This window comes from Oreochromis aureus, linkage group 23 (assembly GCF_013358895.1).
Source record: "Oreochromis aureus strain Israel breed Guangdong linkage group 23, ZZ_aureus, whole genome shotgun sequence".
NCBI lineage: Eukaryota > Metazoa > Chordata > Actinopteri > Cichliformes > Cichlidae > Oreochromis > Oreochromis aureus.
The window spans coordinates 34717543-34740557 of NC_052963.1; the positions used below are offsets into that span (position 1 = coordinate 34717543).

At 40.8% G+C, this 23015-nt stretch overlaps 1 protein-coding gene across 2 annotated transcripts in view; it reads right to left on the bottom strand.

Annotated features, from left to right (window-relative positions):
- The window catches only part of atp8b3 (ATPase phospholipid transporting 8B3), a 51524-nt gene that overhangs the window by 14424 nt on the left and 14085 nt on the right, over positions 1-23015 (bottom strand). The window contains exons 2-28 of one of the 2 annotated variants that reach the window (XM_031726802.2): positions 16508-16537; positions 16177-16263; positions 13273-13372; positions 12266-12332; positions 11812-11903; positions 11572-11685; positions 11207-11305; positions 10578-10639; positions 9963-10035; positions 9654-9724; positions 9126-9217; positions 8875-9033; positions 7957-8045; positions 7677-7870; positions 7358-7566; positions 6271-6302; positions 5992-6148; positions 5581-5769; positions 5323-5435; positions 4753-4920; positions 3361-3472; positions 3157-3232; positions 2939-3062; positions 1302-1488; positions 965-1188; positions 791-874; positions 494-718 (exon numbers count right to left, since the gene is read on the bottom strand). In XM_031726802.2, the coding sequence (XP_031582662.1) occupies positions 494-718; positions 791-874; positions 965-1188; positions 1302-1488; positions 2939-3062; positions 3157-3232; positions 3361-3472; positions 4753-4920; positions 5323-5435; positions 5581-5769; positions 5992-6148; positions 6271-6302; positions 7358-7566; positions 7677-7870; positions 7957-8045; positions 8875-9033; positions 9126-9217; positions 9654-9724; positions 9963-10035; positions 10578-10639; positions 11207-11305; positions 11572-11685; positions 11812-11903; positions 12266-12290 (2970 nt within the window). In that variant the 5' untranslated portion in view covers positions 12291-12332; positions 13273-13372; positions 16177-16263; positions 16508-16537. Of the gene's footprint in view, positions 1-493; positions 719-790; positions 875-964; positions 1189-1301; positions 1489-2938; positions 3063-3156; positions 3233-3360; positions 3473-4752; positions 4921-5322; positions 5436-5580; positions 5770-5991; positions 6149-6270; positions 6303-7357; positions 7567-7676; positions 7871-7956; positions 8046-8874; positions 9034-9125; positions 9218-9653; positions 9725-9962; positions 10036-10577; positions 10640-11206; positions 11306-11571; positions 11686-11811; positions 11904-12265; positions 12333-13272; positions 13373-16176; positions 16264-16507; positions 16639-23015 lie in introns of those variants that run through there. The other variant, XM_031726803.2, reaches the window with a different exon arrangement.

A 23015-nucleotide genomic window follows, 5' to 3' on the forward strand; every position in this document is an offset into this window, starting at 1 on the left:
ATTGAATTTCACTCCAAACTCTTCCCATTTGTGAAAACCCTTAGTCATTTTTCAAGCTCCAGGGTTGTATGTGTGAATGGCCACATTTTAAATGGGAGACCGACTGTGCTTTCAAAGCTCACAGTCCTGTTATAAGCACCACAAACCCCAACCACTAAATTTTTAAAAGATGGTTAAAAAATTGTTTTTAAATGACCACTTTCAAATGATTAAATATGTATTCCAACAGTGGTTATAGATGAATAGGTAATTAATTATTAAACATTTTGTAAACATTATCAAGTTTTCATAACATAACATTCACAAAAAACTTAATTAACTATCTACAAAACATTTAATCACTTGATTGCCCAAGTCACTATGATTTTTACAAAAATCAGTTAAAAATGTTACACCATCTGTTTCACTGTGACAACTGCATCTATGAAAAAGGAATAGAATAGCCCTTTATTGTCATTGCCCATGTACACACAAAATCATAAGACATCCTGACCTCAATTGTGGCAGTGAACGTAACTGCCATGGAAACCGTGATCGCCATCGTCTGGTAGTCAAAGGCCGTGTTGTAGAAAACGCCGAGCGGGATGAAGACGAAAATGAGCGATGCATACACAGCATGCAGTAGTGACAAGGACACCTTGAGAGGGCTCAGGAGCTCATGTGTCTGTCCACACTTGTACAATTCGGGAAATTTTAAGCTTTTTTCTGCGCTGACATCCTAAAAAAGAAAGAGGCGATTTTTATTTTTTAGACATTCACACTTATCCTACCCATAAACTCTCCAACTCACCTGTTCAAAAAAGGCCAGGCAAAGAATTGGGTATGCACTGTAGAAAACCGTGTATAAAGCGATGAACCATGTTTCATACAGAGACTGTGAAAGAAACATAATTTTTTGAACCTCACTTCATGACGTGACTATAAGGCTTTAATTGGCATAATTTAATATCTGTTTTTGTCTAACCTGAGCACTAAAGCCATTGAAGAAACCAAACCATAGATGCACAAGGGCAAAACTGCAGGTCTTAAACATGAAATAGCGCAAGAAGAGGGAAATGCGGCGATAGGACCAGCGACCATGGACGAGAAGCAACCGCTGCAGAAACCTGAACTGGGCCAATGCAAAGTCTGCGTTCTGCACCGCCTGACCTCCCTCCACTCCTGCCAGACCCACACCAACATGAGCCGCTGGTGTTGAGGAGAGAGGAATGAGGCAAATGTTAAAACATTAACACAAATGATCAGAGCACACTGATTTATTTTTACTTTTTTATATTGTAGAACTACAAATAAACCCTTACTCTTGATCATATTGACGTCATTGGCACCATCACCAATGCTCATGGTCACTGAGCTGGTATGTTTCCTCACCAACGTGACGATTTCGGCCTTCTGTGCAGGTGTTACACGGCAGCACAGCACAGACTGACAATGTTCTGCCAGGCTCATGAATGCGGCCCCCCATTCTGGCCTCTGGTCAAACTCTGTCTGGGGAAAACAGAACCAAATGCACAGATGCGAGGGAGACTTAAATAACAAAGTCATTTATTATGGCTGATGCAAAGTCCAAGATACAAAATCCAAAAGGCAACAGACTCAAAGAGGAGGTTAAGAGATGCTCAGACAAAGAGTGAGGGGAAGGACTGGACTATTTATACACAAGAGGGTAATCAAGGAAGCGGGAACAGGAGGGTAATGAGACAAAACTGAGCTTAATGTAGACAGAGACAGAGGGGGGAATAAAACTAAAGGTATGAAACAGGAGAGAAGTCACAAAGTAAAGCAAAACGCGATTAACAATAACAAACAAGGAAACAGAAATTTGAACTTTACAGAAGCGATAATGCAGGAAGAAAACACAGAGGAACTAAGAAACTCTTTAAATACAAGCAGTAACTAACACAAACTGAAAGCACATGTACTAGTGAATAAATGAAGATCAAAGCTAAATGACCAACAAAACTAAGAACCGAGAAAGTATGAAGGAACCAATCAGAATTCTAAAAAAAAAACAAATCCAGGCTTAATAATAAACAAGAACTGAAATAAAGAACCCTGGGCCTGATAGTAACAAAGAGAAGACTTTCTAGAGTTTAAAAAATTACTTTAATCACCTCACTATCCAAACCCTACAACAAAACCCAGACACGAAGACAAGCTGACCTAAAACTTAAAGCAAAGCGAGAATAGGTCGTGTTCCCTGCTTAAGTGAATCATTACAAGCGTGCATATGTCCAGTGTTTTCTTTTTTTAATGTAATTCATCCTCAGAGATTACATTCTTGGTTTTCAGTGTAATTTTATGTTTTTCCTCCCCTCCCTGTATGACTTTTTTGTTGTGAGTATTATCTGTTACAAATAAACTTATTTATGAATAAACTTATACTAATCGTTCACTCGCTGGGCCCACGTCTTCATTTTAGGTTTGACAGTGATTTAGTAGGTAAAGGTGAATGGCTTGGACATGAATTGAGCTGCGGTTTGGGGAAAGCCTTGAAGGGGACTGGCAGCGGCTCCCGGCCCTTGCAGATCCCCATGTACTAAATAGAAGCGAATGAGTTAAAGAATTGAAAAGGGGAGAGAGGGTGAGGCACGAAAACGAGAACGAACACTTTGTAGAAGTGGGGGAACAAATATAGATGAGAACCGGAAGCAGCATGTTTGGAGGTGTGGTCCCGCTCCTGAAATTCAGATAATTTCTCTCCAATTAATGTAAAAATAATGATTTCTTCTTTGATCATTCCACTGGGCGCAAGAAATTAGTCCTAAAAGAAGAAGAAACAGAAGAATCTACTGCTCAACACCTTTTAATATCGCCTCTCCATGTCTCTGCAGAATACAACTTCTCATGAAACCAAATAGTCCACAAATCATAAGATAGAATTTATCCTTTACAAAACTTTACATTGTCTATGTATAGCACAGGTCGGTGTGTTTACCAGCTCAGGTCCAGTGAGGACCACGGAAGTCTTTGCTACAGCCATCTCCTTGTCTACAGCCCACAGCTCTGTCTGTCTGGGCTTAAAGAAACTGACCCGTGGATCTGGGGACTGGAGTATCTGTCTGCAGGGGCAAACAAACAAAGATCAATGGGATGGTGTGAGAGTGTGTATGTGCATGTGGTTGTATGTGTCTGTGTATTTCTAACACTGCTAACCTCAGCTCGTCCCATTCTACTATTCTGCTATCAGGATCCAGTAGTTTGCAAGAATATCCGATATTCACTGCAGTCTCTACAAACACAAGGAAAGAAGTCGCAGATGGAATTAGAATAACACATAAACCACGGTAAAACTCTATTTTTATGACACGTTCAGAATTTATGCCATGCTCCTTGTCGTGTCACAGCCTATCATAATACCTTTTTTGTCTCCAGTCAGTACCCATACTTTAATCCCGGCCTCTTGAAGTAGAGCAATGGTTTCAGGCACTCCATCCTGAAGTCGGTCCTCAATTGCTGTCACTCCCAGCAGCTAAAGCAAGACTTAATTTCAGCATCCATATAGCATATTCACATTTTTAAATATTACATACATATTTCATACCACAAAGTTCTATGACTGTGCCCATAAAAGTATGAAACCAGCCCTTTACATTAGACTAAAGACTTCAAGTTTGTGTCCAACACAGCTGTTTTCTGGGGAAGAGTTCCTACCTGTGCATTTGTGCGTGCCGTAGATCTCCTGCAATGTGTCGGAACAGACACCCTTCAAATTGATTATCATTTTGGAGAAGCAACCAAAGTCACAGTGAGAAAGCCTGTCTTGCTGCAGGCAATAATGTTATCAATATGTTGTGTGCTTGTTGCATGCACTGCAGTTCATGCAGTTTCCACAAAATAGTGATGCAGCAGGGAGCAGACTGAGAATAAACGATGCCGTCAAGAACAACCGGACTTTCAAAGATCCCCAGTGTTTGTTATCTTAATTAACTGTCTGCAAGTATCTCTCAAAGGTATGTTTAAAAATGCAGTTTAGTGAACAGTTTCTGATGCATAAACTGCAAAAACACTGCACAGTTTTGCCTCAAATCCTTACCCAGCTAACCTCTCAGGTATGAGGAAAAATACTCCACTCAGCGCAGACACAAAAAGCTTTCGGGTCCGACCTGCGACTTTTGCCCCCTTTATTGATGTAGGCAAATTTTCTGTTTTTAGCCTGTGGTGATAATGCTGAGTGGACTGTGGTCAATCAACAGTTTCTTGCAAACCTAGTGCAGTTTTGTCAGACGTTTAATCACTTACAAACGTCCTTGAAGTGAGTAATCTATTTGCTGTTAGTAAACCAAAGAGTGGGAACAGTTTGACATCTTCCAGTTAAAAATTCATAGAAAATAAAGAAAGATAGATTAAAAAAAACACTTTTGCATGTTATTCTAGAATATTTTAAATATTACAAAACGTAAAAAGTAAAAAATTTAAATTTTTGACATCACAGTGGAACTGACTGAAATCAGGCTTTTTATTTATTTTTATGGGCAAGATCAGAGAACTTTGTGATTGTAGTCTAAACTTGTATCACTACAGCACAGAGTCAAATATAATGTGAGAAACTGAGTCAAGTTTAACCTTATAAAACAGGTTAAACAGATTTTAAAAAAGAAAAAATCTTTGATGCAGTCTGAGCTCAGCTCCACAAATGCAAAAATAAATTTTGAGGAGAATAAATGGCTGAAATCTTTAAGCATTAACATTATTAGAACCCTTTAAATGAAGAACTGACAATATATAAAACCACACTGAGCACGAGCCCACCTGAAGGTCCATTTCCATCTCGTCATATAATTTTTCCAGCAGCGCGTCACGGTCGCAGGTGACCATGCTGGCAGACTGAGCCAGAGTTTTGTTCCACCGCTCCCATGATGCTTCAGGAACAGATCGAACCGCAACGCACAGTGTCCGGAGACTGGCCTCGGCAAACAGCTGACAGAAGATAAGTTAGATTGGTTTTTGATAGGCTGACGTTATTTACTGAGTAATCTTTCAGGCACAAATGGAAGAAAAAAAACAAGCGATAATCAGGGATGCCTCAGCTATCTCATTAGCTAGTAACGACTGGTTGGATCCGTTCTTGAAAACCTACTAATCATTGATTAAGAGCCTTCAGTATAGTGTGTAGATGGTTTGATGATGTGACAAATGATAACTGTAGTGGAAGATAATGTAGTTTTAGTCCATGCAGACTTGCACACATCGCAGTCACAGAGATTTGAGAGCAAATGCAGAGTATGTGATAACTGTTAACAGGACGGAAAAAACATTAAGTTAATTTAGCTTAGCATAATGATTAAAAACAGGATTAATAGCAAGACGGAAATGCTTTACCTCTAAAGCTCTTTCAGTCCTTTCCTGATGTGGAGAGTCCTTCTGCAGTCTCTCCAGGATCACTATATCTGCCCCTTTACAGTACAACTTTATTCCACCTTCTGGCTCCCGCACTAAAGGCAAAAACCCCTCTTAGTATGGACTAAACAAAAGGATGTCTATGAAATAACAAAAGGCTGTTTCACGTAGAAGCAAACCTGTGTGAGCCAAATGAAAAAAAGCTATTATATAAGTGTGTTTAACAAGAGCTGCTCTCACCCAATACAGACATGCGTCTCCTCTGACTGGTGAAGTCCAGCAGTGCCAGGAGCTGATACCTGCGAGTGACGCCCAGCTCTGAGACAACAATAAAATCTCTCGCCCTAGAAAGAAAGACCCAGCCCAGCTCTCTGGCAGCATCAACAAGTGCTTCCTCATCTGGGGACGCAGCCTGGTAAACTGGAGTCTCTGTGGGAACGCGGTTAGTGCACAAAGGAGGAAAACATGTTGTCTTCCAGAAAAGGACCACAGTTATTCTGCCATGCACATTCAGATTAGTGATTTACAGTTTTTCTTAGATAATAGCAGAGAAAAAAAAATCTTTAATCTTTATTTAACTTTAGTTAAGTTGACAAAATTCACAACTTAGGTAAAAAACATTAGGGACTCACGACACGTGCAAAGCCTTACTTTCCTTCCACTCTGCCATGACAGTATGGCATAAAGCCAGCGCTGTAAGGAACTGTCTGCTGAGCGGACACTGGTTCCCTCTAAGTCTGTCCACGAGGGCTGGGGCTGACATAAACAGGCCACCGCGGGAGAAAGGATTCCAGCTTAAATCCATGGGCTGTCCAAAGGCGGGGAAACAGGCAGAATATAAGATGATATCATTTCAAACATATACTGAAGGATGTTTAGGGAATACCTTAGAATAAGGTTAAGTACATATAAAAAAGTGTAATTGTTTACCTCTACATCCTCTGCCCTGACTGAGGCATCACCTGTAAATGTATAAAAGAAGACATTTATTTATTTATTAATATATATGTTTTAAAGAAAGAAAAAAGAAAGTTTGTCATCTGTGGTGAAAGGTGGTATTAATATTCTCCTGTGGTGGTGAATGTTAGGGTTACTGTTGCACTGAGCATGTTAGGAGTCTCCGCTGGTCTTTCTCGAGGGATGAGGTTTATGATATAAGCATCTTTCCCCAGAGCCGTCTTTGTTCAACTGTAAATCTTTGCTGTCTAATGTGAACTTGAACTTTACCTTGTACGAGTTTTTAATGAAGGAAATTGCTGCAAATAATAACTCAGCATGTAACCTCACACATTACTGTGTGAGGTTGCTAACAAAGTATTCTTAGGGGAACAAACTGTGTCATTGCTGCTAAAGTTGTGTCACGCTGATGATAAAACTGATTTAAAGCTTTCGTGTGTGACTTTGTATCAGCGGCTGAGGAACAAACACAAAAATGCCAAAAAAAAACTGCAGTTCCTTCTGTGCGACTTTAAGCTGACATCAAAAGTGAGTCGATCCCATGTTTAAATGCCAATTTTATTAATATAGCACATTTCACTATACCTAAACTCATTGCGCTTAACACAGAAGATAAAAACATAAAAACCTTTGTGGGTTTACAAAGCCTTGAGGAAGTGCAAACAGCAAAAATAAAATAAAATAACATAACAATTGCCATACTTTATGACTGTAACCAAAATTGCTAATCTAAACTGACAACTTCAATCTCTCAACCAATCCAGACATGGTGGCTTCATCCAAATAAAAACTGCATAACTGGGCACTTTGCAATTACATTTAAAAACACAGATTCTAAACATCTGTGCAAAATCATCTGATGTATTCTCTGAGTTTTGCTTTTGTAAAGCAGAGTATGTGGCTTGTCCAAACATCCACCTGCCCATGTAGCATGACCAGAACATGTATTGGTGTGGCTGCTTTAAGCTGAAAAATTAAAATATCATATTAAATTTAGTGTTTTGTTTAGTCACGACACACTTTCAGTTCAGTAATCTGTAAAAGAACGAGCTATTGTTACCATAGATCTCCCCAGCTATGCAGCATTGTCTGACGAGCAGGCGATTCTGGGTTAGTGTTCCAGTTTTGTCACTCAGCAGGTATCCCACTTGGCCGAGCTCCTCGTTCAGTGAGGTATTCCTGGCCTGAGCCGGTTTGTCTGCCTGCTGCCAATACATCTCCAAATCCCAGCCAATAAACAGGCTGTGGACCGTGTGGACCAGCTCAAACCTGCGGGCACACACACATGCATGCATAGTAACCCGACGCACGCACACAGATGTGCATTCCCACCTTTCTCCCCACCCACAAATGATTGCATTATTGTAGATGGAACTAACGAGATGTAAAGGGCTATAGGCATGGCTGGGCTGAGAAGGATGATGTAGCTCCAGTAGACGAGGAATCCGGTGTAGACAGCATTGTCGTTAAACACCAGAGCAGACAGAACGCTATTCTGTCTCATGAGCTGAGCAGAAAACACGCCGCCTCCAATGGCAAGGAACAGAGCTGCCAGCAGCACACACAGGACTATCTAGACAGAGCACAGACACACAGGGTTTATAGAAACTGCAGAAAAATGTCTCATGCTTGTCATTCTCATGCCCTCCATCCACTCACCCCCATCACCACTTTGTTAAAAACTTTTTCCATCTGAGTCCTCTTCAGTTTCACTTTCCCGCTGTTCCTCAGGATCTTCGTGTCTGCGCCTGCCGTTAAAAACACCACTATTAGATGCTATTGCTGACCGGGCCGAGTGAGTAGACCGTCAAGCAGCCAGAGGGTGAGAGTTCAAGCCCTCGTGTCAACAAGCTTCTGCTGATGTGCCCTTGAGCAAGATGCTGAATTCCTAGCAGATCCGGGGGTTTCTGACCCCGGTGCAGGGAGGTCAGGGGAAGAGAGAGTTTTTCTTTGCAGGGATCAATAAAGTATCACATTATGTTTTCCGACGATGCTGTCTCAATCTCACAGACTGTGGAAAGTCGCTGAACTTTGTGTGCAGAAATGACAAAACCATTCTAGGGCAGAAAACTGATTCCAACTCAGCCCTACAACAGCAACAACATGCAAGCTTTGATGGAAGCAGGTTATGTCGAGTGTGAGTTTACTTAGAGTTATTGTCAGGCTTAACTGGGGTTACACCAGTGGACAGCTTCAGATTAATAGTATTAAACTCATCTCTGGATAAATTTGATGTATTGATCTGCTTAACCAGAGCAGGAAGGGTCAAAGCTATGGGATCAGGGACACTTCTGCCTCGTCCAATAATATCAAATCAATGATGACTTAAAAGACAAGGAGAGCCTATAATCTGCCAGACGCCCACAGCTATAAGAGTGAGGTACTCAGGACCATAATTAGCAGTAGATTGTATTCCTCATAATAAAATTTGTCATTGAAGTGAGTGGAGGCAAAAGTGCAAGGTGAAAATAGCAGATCTGGGAACACTGTGTAAAAGTGATATCGCTCTGCGCTAAAGTAACAGTTTTCTGAACACAGATGACATCGTTCCACTCCTCTTTCCCATCTAAACAGTACCGGTGTAGATGGCCAAGCCGTACGCAAAGGCGGTGTTGCGTAGGACCGTTCCCCTCAGCAGGATGTGCTCACTGTCCAGGAGGAGACCCTCTCCCAGCCACTGCAGCTGACCTCTGAAGCTGTACAAGCGGTTGTTGGGTTCCTCACAGCGCACAACACCTGGAAAAAAAACATCACATTAGATCTCACTCTTACTATTCGGTTTTTATAAATGCACATCTGTATTTTTAATAAAAAATAGGTTTATTCACCATCAAAGGCACTAAGGGCCTCCTCTGAGGGATTAGAGGTCAGCTCATCGTGTGTAGCGCTGAGCGCCTGTCGGTACTTGAGGTTGGTTTCTCTAAATGGAGAAAAAAACGGAAGTGTTCATTAAAAAGTCAAACAAAAGAGCATCAATACACTGAAAACACTGAAAACACTGATAGTTAATGTTTTGGTTATATGGATGAGGGCAGTCTTACGGTCTTAATTCTGTAGTTTATGAGTTCAATAAAAGACGATTTGTATGTACTGACACATATAGTCACACCTCTGCCTCCTCTACTAATAAAGATGTTTTATTTATGTCATGTTTTAGAATTTTCTCCTTCACAAACATTTTCTGACGTCTATATTTGAAGCATTTTTATTGTCCTGTTCAAACGCTTAAAAAATGTATCATTACTGTTACTGTCTACTTTAAGCATCATAAAGGTTTCTGCATTTACATCAGTGTCTGTGGTGCCTATACATTTTAAGAGAATTATTCAGGGACCGGACTGTTTATGTCTCTTTACCCATCTATATCAGCTGTCTCCACGTAACACAGACTGTGAGGCTCTGAGCTACACAAAAGAAGAAGATCGGCCTGGGTGGGAAAACAGAAAATGTTAAAACAAAGCAGAGAGGGTGATGAGGGCGAAGGTGTGGAAACACAAACTGACACAAAGCACGCACTAAATCCAGTTGGATCCAGCTATCCTAAAAATATACTGCTTTTTACCATGTACTGTATTTTCTAACAATATTATTGTTATTATATTCTGGAAACAAGGACAAACAAAAATTGCTGCACATTTCTACGTTTTATGAATCAAGAAGCTCACTGGGAAGACTTGATCTTTGTGGATCCGCAGCACATCCCCCACACACACGTCTTTCCACTTCTTCAATTGAAAACTGAGACAGAGAACAGACGAGAACTGAACGACTGAGAAGGAAAAAACCCTTTTTGAATGACTTTCTAGACAAACTCAAGCAAAATGTTTTCAAAAGCAACACATAAAAACATCATTAGTCACCAACATTCAAATTCAAGCACTGTTCAGGGCAGGAATTTACAGATTAATACTGTTTAATTGCAAAAACAATGACTAAACTTTACACTGGTCGTGTTTTTTGTGCATTTAGCTTGTTAGCTCTTTGTAGGACAGCGATGCTTACATGAAATAGTACAATTCTTTTGTAATATGTGTAATATCTGTAACATAATAGTCTCAGAAACAGCGGAAGTTAAAAATACACGCATCATTAAGAGGCTGGTCATAGTTCTTATCTTTCAATAAGTGGGGAAACTGCTCAGTGTATTTGCCCTGCTCTAATGCGTAAACGGGACTATCCAGGGATTCACTCATTCACACTTCATTAGAGATTCATTAGAGGTCTGTTTCAAAGTGGAGATGTGTTGGCTCCTGAGAGAATAACCCCGTCTTTGTCCTCACCTTTGGGAAATGAGAATGTCACAGGGTCTGGAGTTAATCTCAGAGTCACTGCGTCTTCTTGCCTGTATCGGATGTAGGGAGAGAAGGACGGAGACAGATGGAAGGAGAGTAAAAGAGAATGAGAAATGGCTGGGAAGCATGACAAGGATGGAGGGTAAGAGTGATGGACAAGGAGCAAGCGAGAGGGAATGAGGGTGGCCATGAAAGGTTGAGAAGAAAAAAGGAGAAAGGAGAAATGCCATTACGGGGCTCTACAGTGACACCAGCTGGGAGATTTACACCCTCCACTAAATGATTAGTCAATAGAGAGGGGTCAAGCAAGCATTTCACCCAGAGCTGTTAACGACCGTAACTCAGCGATGCACTTAACCAGAGAATTCTCCATGCAAAACATCACTCCCGCATTTAAAAGGAAAGGCTTTAATGATGGGAGAGAAAATTAATGCTACTGGGATGACTGGTTCCGTCAATGAGGAGAGGACAAGGAGTCAATGAGGACAATGAAGGAGAGAAACGAGTAAGTGGCATGGGCATAAAAGCATGCGTGAGCCCGGTCACATACTTATATTCAAACTCCTGCATCTGTGTGAGCAGAAACATGCAGCTCAGAGAGGGATGGGCAGCCTCACCATGTCGTTGCTGAGGTCTTTCAGCCCTCTCAGTGAGAGGATGGAGATCAGCGGGATGATGGTGATGTACCATGGTAATGATGAGATGGCAGGGACACACTTGAAACCACACGCAAGCACAAGCACGCATCAGCCACATCATCCAGCTAAAGTGCCTCCACCATTATTATAAACTATGCAAAAACCTTGCAAATGACTGCTGAGTTAAGTTCATTTTGGCATGCTACATTAACCAAATACAAGCTGGTTTGTGATCACTCACAAAGTGAATTATAGAAAATTAGCAGCAGGCTATATCAGGTGTAAAATGTAAAAACGTCAGCATATCAAATTATGTTTTTGTTAAAACCGAGCCTTCATCTGACCTGCAACACCATGATGAGGAGATAATAGACATTGGCTGCTCGCTGGAACTGTTCAAATAGCGTCAGGGGCAGGAACGTCAGGGGGGTGTATTTGTAGCTGCGCACCACATTGTCCTGGCAACCGATGTGGAGAGCCATGGAGAGGGGCAGGAAGAAGACACACATGCAAACATCAGCGCATCAGCCTGTCTCTGAACGTATGAGCAGGTGTAAGGTTTTCGTGTGGGATGGCTGACTCACAGCGGATCTCCCCCAGCGGAAGCACAGAAAGGATTTCTTCTGTTTTGGTTTGTGGTAGTGGCGGCTGTTTGCTCTCACCTCCCATGTGAAGCCTGTCAGAAAAACTCTGTGATCTCAGACACCATTTACATAAAGTGATTTTTATGAGTCATTTTTAACAGTGATTACAGATGCAAAGAAGTTCCTGCATGGTGCGTTGTCATGCAGGTGGATGCTGTGTAGTACCTCTGTCAATCCCCTCCTCATATCCCCCCTTAGTCTTAAGAAAGTTAAAAAAAATACTCAAACAACATCTGCTAAAGAAACTTTATCTACTATAAGAAAAAAATCAACGTGGATGTGAAGGTTGCAGATCAAAACTGACATCCAACTGCATTCCTTTCTTGACGGATCGCATGAAAACAGATAAGAATACGATGTCTGAAATAAAGTACAAACATCAAAAGAGACATACCAGATTCAGCACTTTCATTGATCATGATGTTGTGGAGACTTGGACCCTTGTAGACTCCTGCTTGCTGCTACACAAAGTAGAAATCACAATGACATGGCAACTGAAATATGTTTTATCAGCAGACATGCAAACTCATTGCAGTTCACTGACCACGCAGGCAGCAATTTGATCTGAGCAGGGCTGGGCTCATCCAAATAACCTATTGGAAAAGTAGATTTCACCTCATTTCACCGTGTTTTAGCAAAAGAAAACTAAAACAGAAATATACAGCGGGCGATTGTGGCTAGGGGGCGATCGTGGCTAGAGGGCGATTGTGGCTAGAGGGCGATCTTGGCTCGAGAGTTGGCAGTTTGTTTTGTAATCGGAAGGTTGCCGGTTCGAGCCCCGGCTCCGACACTCTCGGTCGTTGTGTCCTTGGGCAAGACACTTCACCTGTTGCCTACTGGTGGTGGTCAGAGGGCCCGGTGGCACCAGTGTCCGGCAGCCTCGCCTCTGTCAGTGCGCCCCAGGGCAGCTGTGGCTACAATGTAGCTTGCCATCACCTGTGTGTGAATGGGTGGATGACTGAATGTAGTGTAAAGCGCTTTGGGGTCCATAGGGACTAAGTGAAGTGCTATACAAATACAGGCCATTTACCATACATGTACACTTGAAAAAACATCAAATTAGAGAAGAGATAAATAAAATGGAATGGCCACAGAAGGAATAATGGTTTGTTTTATTTAATCATTTTAATTGTTACTGTGTAGCAGTATCCAATGGATATGGGAGAAGTGCTGTGGGACGTTCACACCCTTCGGTAGTACCTTCTCTGTTTATCAGTCGCGTACTCACACTGTGTTATGTTACTGCTGATGTGCTGATTTGCAAAGTATGAGTACGCTTTGTTCGCTGCAAAGTGTACTCATACTTGATTAAGTACACTGTGACATAAACAAAAGGTTACTAAGGCAACCTGAGGGCAACCTGAGGCTGACACATGTATGATAAAATACTGAGACGAGTACCTGATCTTCCTGCTGAATCTGGAAGCTAACGAGCAGTCCTGGTGAAAGAGGTGCGAGGATGTTCGGATCCAACCAGCTGCATAAAACCTGCAAAGTTTTACTAAAACAAAGACAAAACAAATTCATCAACAGAAGATTTGTATGTTAAATTTGACCTGTTGCTAAGTAACAACCATCAGGGCCATTTAAAAAAAATTGGAAAGCCATAAAGTTTGGGAGGATATTAAGAGTTACAGGTAACATGTGAACAAATAAAATTAATGAGTACTTTACTGTACGTTCCATTTTTAGTATTGCTTTAATATCTTTCACAGTACTTCTAATGTAATCTCATTTACAGTATTTTTACTGTAATGTTTTTTACTGCACTTTTATTGTATTTTCCACTGACATTAGTACTGTCATATTGATTACAGTACTTTAACTGTGAACTAATCTACAGCATTATTACTGCAGTTTATAGTATTTTTTTCTGTATTTGTGCTAAAAGCGCTTTTGTTGTGTATTCATTTACAGTACTGTATTTTTATTTACAATTATTGTGAAATATTCTAAAAATGTCATTTTTAACATTTAAAAAGCATTTAAATTGCAGTCCAGCACTTTATACTCAAAATTTAACCCTGAAAGTGAGATTCTCATATAGATTTGGCCCTAAAATATGCTTTTAATTGTAAAATATTATTGGAGATAAATAACTGAATTTCAGGAGCGGGACCACGCCTCCAAACACGCTCCTTCCGGTTCTCATCTATATATGTTCCCCCAGTTCACCAAGCTGTGCATTTTCATTTACGTGCCCCACCCTCCCTCCTCTTTTCAATTCTTTAACTTCTATTTAGTACATGGGGATCTGCCAGGCCCGGGAGCCGTCGCCAGTCCCCTTCGAGGCCTTCCCCAAACCGCAGCTCAACTTATGTCCAAGCATTCACCTTTACCTACCAGAGCGCTGTCAAACCTAAAATGAGGACGTGGGCCCAGCTAGTGATCTTTGAAATTATGAACAGTGCAAATTACATACTTGCTTATTTAAAAGGAACACCAACTATTTCCACTTGTGGGCCTCACTAGTGTCTCATATTAAAGCAGTCTGTTAAAAATGCATTAAAGCACTTTTATTGCTTAAAAAAACAAATCTCAATCTCTAATATAATTCAGTTTCCCAACCTGCCACTACTTCAACTGTGCAATGCATTCTGGGTCACTGACACGAGTTGGTGGCATGCCATCATTTATCAATGAAATGGAGTTTACTGAATATTGGGAAAATACCAGACTGATACTGTTATTTTAAGTGAAAATGAAACAGGAGATGTGAAGATGCTGCTGATTATCGGCGATGACTAAAACTAAGCGCCTCACTAACAATGTTCGCCCTGAAGGAGTCCTTGAATGGATGGGAAATTGATGAGAAATGGAAAAGACGGGAAATACCAGGCACTCTTGTGCTGGCAGTTAACCATCCACTCTGAAAGCTTGCGAATGGTCGTGAATGTAAACATACAAGAAGCTGAACACCAGCCAGTAGCATCAGCTCAGCAGCCTGAAATGTTCAGTGTTGTCCAAGTAAGAGCAGCGCTGCTATTCATGTGGATACACACAGATCGGATACAGCCGAGCTGGATGTAGCTGAGCCAGTATTTATGGAGCAGGTTTGACTGACTTGGATAAAAAGTAGAAGACTAAATGATGTTTTTTTTAAGAAACATTGTTATTTCCAGGGAAAAAACACATAACAAAAACATTAATAACCCAATTTAGTAGAATTTGCCATCTCATGACCATGACTCTTTCGCAGCATTGACTTAATTTGGAGGAGACAACTCGTCTTTTTCATCTTTCCTGAACTCTGACATCCTGGAAACAAACTACGAGCAGATAGTTTTGTCTCCTATTTTGTACATTTGGTGGCCGCTAACCAGCTCATGTGTTCCTTACCAGCTTGCTAGGTCATTTATGTAGCAAGCTTCAACCATCACCTGTTATTCAGGTGTTTAGTCTCTCATCCTGCTAGAAGACAGACTCATCTTGGGCTGGATTGCAGATTGGATTGTAGTCTTTGTTATGCTTTGGAGGGTCACTCTAACAGAACTAGCAGCAAGAATTGGTTTATGTGCCACTATCTCAGGCTGGAAAGCACAACAAGAGCTACCAATAACAGCTGGAGTTCATCTGCAGGGCAGGAGACTCACTGGAAATGTTATTTGTCACAACACTGCCAATCCCACAAATAGAATCCAAATCTGTGAGAAAACAGCATAATATATACACAACACCTGACACCATTTCATTACACTGTGTAAAAAAACCTGTTTAATAAACCATCCTGTTACGAAGCAGATGGTAAATATCCCAGGCCGTCTCAAGAAAAATTTCAACTCTACACCTAAGTTTTTCAGATTAGCTCAAACTGCACTTATTACACATAAATTACATGTTACAGAACCCAGTGAACATTCACACGTGAGCATTTTACTACAGTATTCAAGCAACTTGTTGAGATCTATGATTACTTCAGCCTTTGCATACATTTCCATTCTTGTGCAATGGTGCTGGAATGGCCACAGCAGGAATAGCGGTTTATTTTATGTAAAATCATTTGAATTATTAATGAAATCTCTGCAATTTTTAGTGTTTACAAAGACACAAGTGGGCTGGATTGGATACGGAGATGTGCTGGACGTTCACACCCTTTGGTAGTACCTTCTTGGTTTATCAGTCACGTACTTACACTGTGTTATGTTACTTATAAATCCCTGCTGCTGATTTTAAAAGACTACCCTGTTCTCTGCAAAGCGTATTCATATTTGATTAAGTACACTGTGACATAAACAAAAGGTTACTAAGGCAACCTGAGGGCAACAGCAGGCTGACACATGTATGATAAAATACTGAGACGAGTACCTGATCTTCCTGCTGAATCTGGAAGCTAACGAGCAGTCCTGGTGAAAGAGGCGCGAGAATGTTCGGATCCAACCAGCTGCATTAACTCTGCAAAGTTTTACCAAAACAAAGACAAAACAAATTCATCAACAGAAGATTTGTATGTTAAATTTGACCTGTTGCTAAGTAACAACCATCAGGGCCATTTAAAAAATAAGAATGACAGAAAGTCTGGGAGAATATTAAACTCTTTTGACTAATCATTAATCCTGTTTTTACTGCTGTGAACTGTAACTCTGTCATTCTTAAGTAATAACATATAAACATACTGTTTTTTAAGTCACAAATTTACCTCCGTTGTCTGCTGCCACAGTCCACGAGCCTGTGTACAAAACATTACAAACAGGTGTTTAGCTTAGTCATTAATGCTGATGCTCCACAGACCACAACCAGACATTAACACGAGTGTTTTCACAACCATTCTTCAGCTGCTTTACATAGCTCAAAACTGCGCTACCTGCCTCCCTCCTTTATCCCTGTGCAACATGACTCCACCTTTCTCATTCTCCCATGTGAAGACACCAGTAACACACTGTACTCCCCAAGCACTGTACCTGAGGAAAAAAAGGTAACGTAGGAGGGGCATCAAACCCCTCACAAGCATAACAGATCACTGCTATGCTGAATCTCAGCTTTGAGTAAAGCATAATTAGTGATTTTAAAAGAATCTAACCCAAATAACTTGAATGAGCCAGAACGTCCTCATGAGGATATGATAGTACTACCATTGTGCCAGCAATGGGAGTATCAGTTTACAGGAATGTGAACACTGTGAAACTTTCAGATAAGGCATGCGCGGCCAACGCACAATCTTTCTTTCTATCTGCAAAATACTGTTAAATGTGCACACAAATTAAACAGGTGTCAGTCTCCGAGTGCTGAGTTTAAACAGTGGCTGAATTAAAGATTTTTTGGTGAATCAAAGCATTCAAATAAAAAAAAAGAAGCTTTTTTGCCTTTGCTGGTATTGTCATATGTATGTATTTGGATCTCAAGCAATCCAGCTCAAGTATGAGCTCATCCACTTTTCTTTAAGAGTTTAGAAAACCTAATGTATGTAAGTAAAGGAACGTTTTAATGATCTGACAAACGCCAGTCTTCCCCTGTCTCATTCTTTTATTTAGGGCCTTTCTAACAAGTGTTTGAACTTCCTCATGAATCTAATGCCACCTGGTGGAGGTGAGCACCCACTGCAGATCAAGCATCAATTGAAGGTCAAAAAGGGTGAATTTATAAACAGTGGCAACCCCGAACAAAAGGCAGTTTGCTGAATTGATGCTCACTCAATGTCAGTTAAATGCACTTTTTGTGGTTTCATATCTCTTTGTCTCCATTGCTCTTTCCTAAGTGAGGTCCCCCCCACAAACGCCACACATCTACACCTGAAGGTGTGTGTGTAACTTATTTCTTATATGTGTCTCTATGTGAGTGCGTGTGCATATCTAGGGCAATCTTTCCTATCTATTTTTACAGCTGGGCTGCGACGCAGAGTGGTTAAGGTGATGTGCCAGTGGTGTGGAATGGGTGCTTTAAGGCCTCCTCAAACAAATGACAATCGATAGGCCAGACTGTTCCCACCAACAGTTTAACCGTTGGCCAACACGGCTGCAAACCTCAGAGCCATTAACGAAAAGTGGATTTGTCTTTTCGAGCCTGCGGGTTTGGTCAAGGTTCAAGGCAATATGTCAAAATACGTGAATATTAGAAATTACAGCCAGCGTTTCAAAGTCATGCAACACAAAAGCTTATGTTACAAAAATCATCAAAGTAAATAATGAAATGTGGACTTTTTAAGCAGAAATGTACTCTCTTAAACTTCACATTGCTAAAAACACTGTCAGTTATGCAAAAATGAGGCCTTGATACCATACTGGAGGCCACTTAGTGGTCACCGATAGAGCCAGACTGCTAAAAAAAAAGGCAAGTGAAAGGTAAAAAAATAAACAAAAAGCACATTATGGGGTATTGCTCATGTATGTATTCATGCTAGCTGCCAACAAGAACCATCCTCTGCAAACATTAGTGACCCTTTTATTTGTTTTAACACCTTTTAAATTCCCAGAAGTGACCAATAGATAAAGACATCACTTAATATTAAAAAAAAAACTTATTTAGATTGCATCTTGTTAGATTCACAGTCTTACTGCGGTAGTTAGTGAGAAAAACAGATGACAAGTTTAACTTCCTCATATCTTGCTCAATACAAAATGGAAACATGCAAACTGCTAAACCCGAAGGGGGCTAAACACTGCAATAACGACCACAGCAATCAACACACACAGCAACTTGTTTCAGGAGATTATAATGGTTGACGTGCTGAACTCTAAAAATGGCTGATTATGACTGAAATGCTTTTAAATAAGTTAGCTACTCTACTGCTACTTGACAAAGCAAGGGTGCAAAGTGAAGGGTCGTTTTAGGCTGACTTTTATTTTAAACACATCACAGTTACAACTTTATACAAATCTTACACTGACAGTAAAAACCACAGGTGGCAAAACAGACACATTCATTATCACTGCGCTATATATCAAATCATCGGAAAAAAAACGCCCAGAGCTTTTATTACATGCCTAATGAGCTTATGTGTGTTCTCATCTTCTAGTGTATCTCACAGGATCTCAGCAGTACACGATCCTCAGACCACTCATGTATCAACAGCACAGTAAGTGTGAGAAAGCCCCATGCTGTGGGAAGCTACACAATGCCCTTATTTCTCAGGGGCCTACATTACTACTGTAAAGTTGTCATGTGACGCTGTACAAAAGTCACACTGCAGTCGAGTATGAGGAGGCGATATCCTCTTCATACTCGCTGAGGCTCAACTTCCTGTAAAAAGTGGTTAACAGCTGAGCTGTGAATTAAGGAGTAGGAATCAGGCCAGCAAACATCAACCTCAACAATCACACAAATTACCTCCTTGGAGGGGTTTGCAGAAGACATGGGGTCTGATATGACATACAAACTCACCTTAAATAGGTCAGGCTAGAACCAGAGCAAAGCAGAGGGGACGGGAGCTTGTTAAAAGCAAAACATCTGTGTGTGTCTGCGTGTGTGTGAGTGTGTGTGAGGGGAATGGGGGTGTGCGGGGAGTAGGGCTGACATAACAACAACAACAACATCAAAGTTTACAGGAACAAACTGATTAAACTAACCGCCCCAGTGATGACTCACCTGGTGGTATCACAGTGAAGTGAACTGTGTGGGTGCACTGAAACACGTTAGTAATGGTAAAACTGTGGTTTGGAGGGTACTGCTACAAGTAGGGGTACCTGGGCGAGAGTAGATTTGAAAAACAACCAAATAATATAACCAAAGTCTGTACTGTGACTACCACAAAGTAAAAGCACTGTAAAAAGAAAATCTTTCCATTCTCTCTCGCAGTACTTCTAAGAGAAAGACCCACGTGTCCAACCGTTTACTCATGAAAATGGCACCTTGCTCAAGTTCATTCATCATTATGATAACAGTAGTATTGTCTAAATGAATCAGTAAAGTGGTAAACAGTTCCACTAGCCATGTGTTTTTTCTACATCTTATCTATCTGGGCAGAGTTTTGGCATCAGATCAGTCCAGTTCAACACTAGCTCTGAGTGACGTTTGAGCGACTTTGACGATAAAGATGACCATTTATTGAAATTTCCACCAGTATGACATCACCGAATCCTGGGTGTTTCAGCATTAATCACAAGACATCCTCGATTAGCTTAGCCCCTGCCATGGAATAACAGATATAACTTGATTTTTCTTAGTAGCGCACATAAAGGGATCTCCTTCGCCTCTGCATTGGCTAAAGTCCCATAATCCCTCTGCCTGCATACTCAGATAGCCGTGCTAACAGACACCAATGAAGGACTATGAGTTGTGATTGCGTTAAAGTGGAATTATTATACACATATCAATCTCCATATTACTATTCTTGTACAATAACAACAACAACAAGAGAAAACCCCCCACTTAGCTTACTTTAACCTAGCTGATAAACATCCTCACAAGCAGATGAAAAAACCCAGCATGACATCACAGGTCACTTTCCTTTTTTCTAGCTTCTGCCTGTCTATTGCAAACCACCAATAAACACATGGATATGCTCATTTCCAACACCAGATTTTACTCGCTGGCCACACAAAACTAGCCTTCCACGAGTTAAAGTTAAAAACACTCCTCATGTCATCCTGGACACATGTATTTGATACCTTATCATACGTTATCACACGTATATCACACATGTCCAAAAGCACCCAACAGACTCAGAGTGGTGGTCTGAAAAGTAATGATGTCAGTTTCACTGGAAGACGCTTTGAGTTCAAACAAAGAGACACGATGCTGAAATAATACTTTTAAACAAGCATGACTTCAATAAATATTTATTTATATACACTGTACACATTTCTATAATTAATTAAATATCAGAAGCAGTATGCTTTAAGTAATTACATACATTAAAAATAGCTTGACTAAACTCTCCTTATCTTTCATGCTAATTTACCCATGAGGTAACTGAGCTCCTAATATTAATGCACACAAACACAAACACACACACACACACACACTGGTGAAGACTACAGTCTACAACAAACTTGTGAGCAGTTCTGGTAAAGTTTTCTTTTCTACACAGGAAGGATAGCCACTCCGTCTCTGATTCCTCACCTCCTACAGGTATCGCTTGAATAATGCTTAAAAATATTAACTAATGCACATATGGGGAACGGACTGATTCTTACAACCCTCACACGCCCGGTCACATTCATCCATATAATAACTTTTTTCAACCTTTAAGTGTTTCTATGTAACATGGGGCTCTTGCCCAACCCAGCCAACCTTTTGATTAGTGGTTGACCTTCTCTACTCCTGAGCCACTGCATTTATATAGATATAGGAGTAGGGTAATGCAACCCCTAATCTCTATTATAGAAAACAATACAGAAGTGCTTTAAACTGGCATTCTTTCTAGCCGGTAGACTGTGTAAGTCTACGGAAAAACAGTGCCGGACTCAGTAAATCTTTTTCCTGATGGGTTTATGATCTCAATGAACCAGCTTACAGATTTGGTGACTACAGCATACTGTTCAGGACAATGAGGCAGAGTATGCTTTAGGATGAGGCAACACTGTGATTAAGAAGCTGGTTCTGTAGGAGTGAGGATTCTGAGTCAGATCTAATCCTTCATGCCGGTCTGGTTTCACACTGAAGTTGCAGGCGGCTGTAGCTCAGGAGGGAGAGCAGGTCGTCTAACAATCGAAAGGTTAGTGGTTCATCCCTGGCTGCTCCAGCCTGCATGCCAAATGTCACCTAACCACTAACTGCAACTTGCATCCAAGTCTCTGACATATCCATCAGAGTATGTTTGAAAATATATGAAAATATAAAGAGAAAAAAAATGCTTGTGTGAATGACACAAGTTGCATAAAGCTCTCTAAATGCTTAAGTCAAGTAGAAAAGTGCTATATATAAGAGTCAGTTCATTTACCATGAAGATGAAAACACAACTCAAGCTCTCCCAACAGAACTAATGTCTATGTCCAACTGTCTGAGGCATTTAGAAAGGTCATGGTAACACTTAAAGCGGGTATGAGAAAGAAAGAATATATACATATATACACTTTTAATGCACAAGGTAAAAAAATTCAAAGACAAAAACAAGCAGAATAACTTTCTCTTTGCGGCCTAATGTGCCAAAAACAACAAAAGATACATCAGTCATCACACTTCCTTTTTTGCAGTGCGCATGGCCAGTGCAGTAAAGCTCAAATTCACTTCGGCTCTGTGATAAAGCCTAGAAAGTCAAGGACGTGCGTATGAGGAGGCTTGAACGACCTTTTTCAGACTATTCTTTTATTTAGACAGTAGGTCACTTGTCTTTGTGTTTCTCACAACCTCATTTAGACATATGACGGGAAGAGTGATGGGGAGACCTACAGTTCGCACGTATGTGCAAAACACTTGTTGCACTTGTGGAAAGATGCATTTGGCACCTGGTGAACACTAGCGAAGTGTAAACACACTTTTAGAACATTTACTTCTCTTTCTTTCTTAGTCACTAAGATCAGAATCTCTATGTGTCTGAAGTGCATTTGTGATTTACAGGGCTTTGTAGTGAGTGGCACCCCAAAATTCAATCACAGGTTGCAGCAGAACTCTTTTCTTCATTGGGAAGAGAGAAACTGCACCACAGACAAATGTTTTAGTCTACAAGGCATTAAAAACAGATTTGGTAAGACTGGAATTCTCTAGTGACCTGAACAACTCACAAAGTTGAACGCAGACTGGGCTGTCATATTCTTGTGCATGCATGTTAACATTAGCGCATGTGTTCAGATTTGTGCCATGATGAAAACTAAACATATGTGTGCACATATATGTATGTATGTATGTATAAGGAGCACTTTGAGGAGCTGATAGATGGAGAAAATGATAAAGGAGGATGGATGAATAGATGACACTTAGTGAATCAAGAAGCGTGGAGGATTAGTAGTGAGGAAGTGAGGACAGCTATGAGGAGATGGAAGAGTGGAAAGGTAGTTGGTGCAGATGACATACCTCTGGAGGTGTTTCAGACATTTTAACCAGACTGCTTAACACCATCTTCGAAAGTGAGCACTGATTTTCAAGAACAAAGGTGACGTGCAGAGCTGGACAGATGGATAAAGCTGATGCGTCACACCATGTTATAGGAAAGAAGGAGCCCTACAGATGCTTGTTTTGGGAATGTTGGTGGAGGTCAACCATCCAAAGCAACCGATAGAGTATGAGAGAGGTGAAGAAGGGAGTGCCGGCAGGGTTGAATAGGAAAGGGAAGG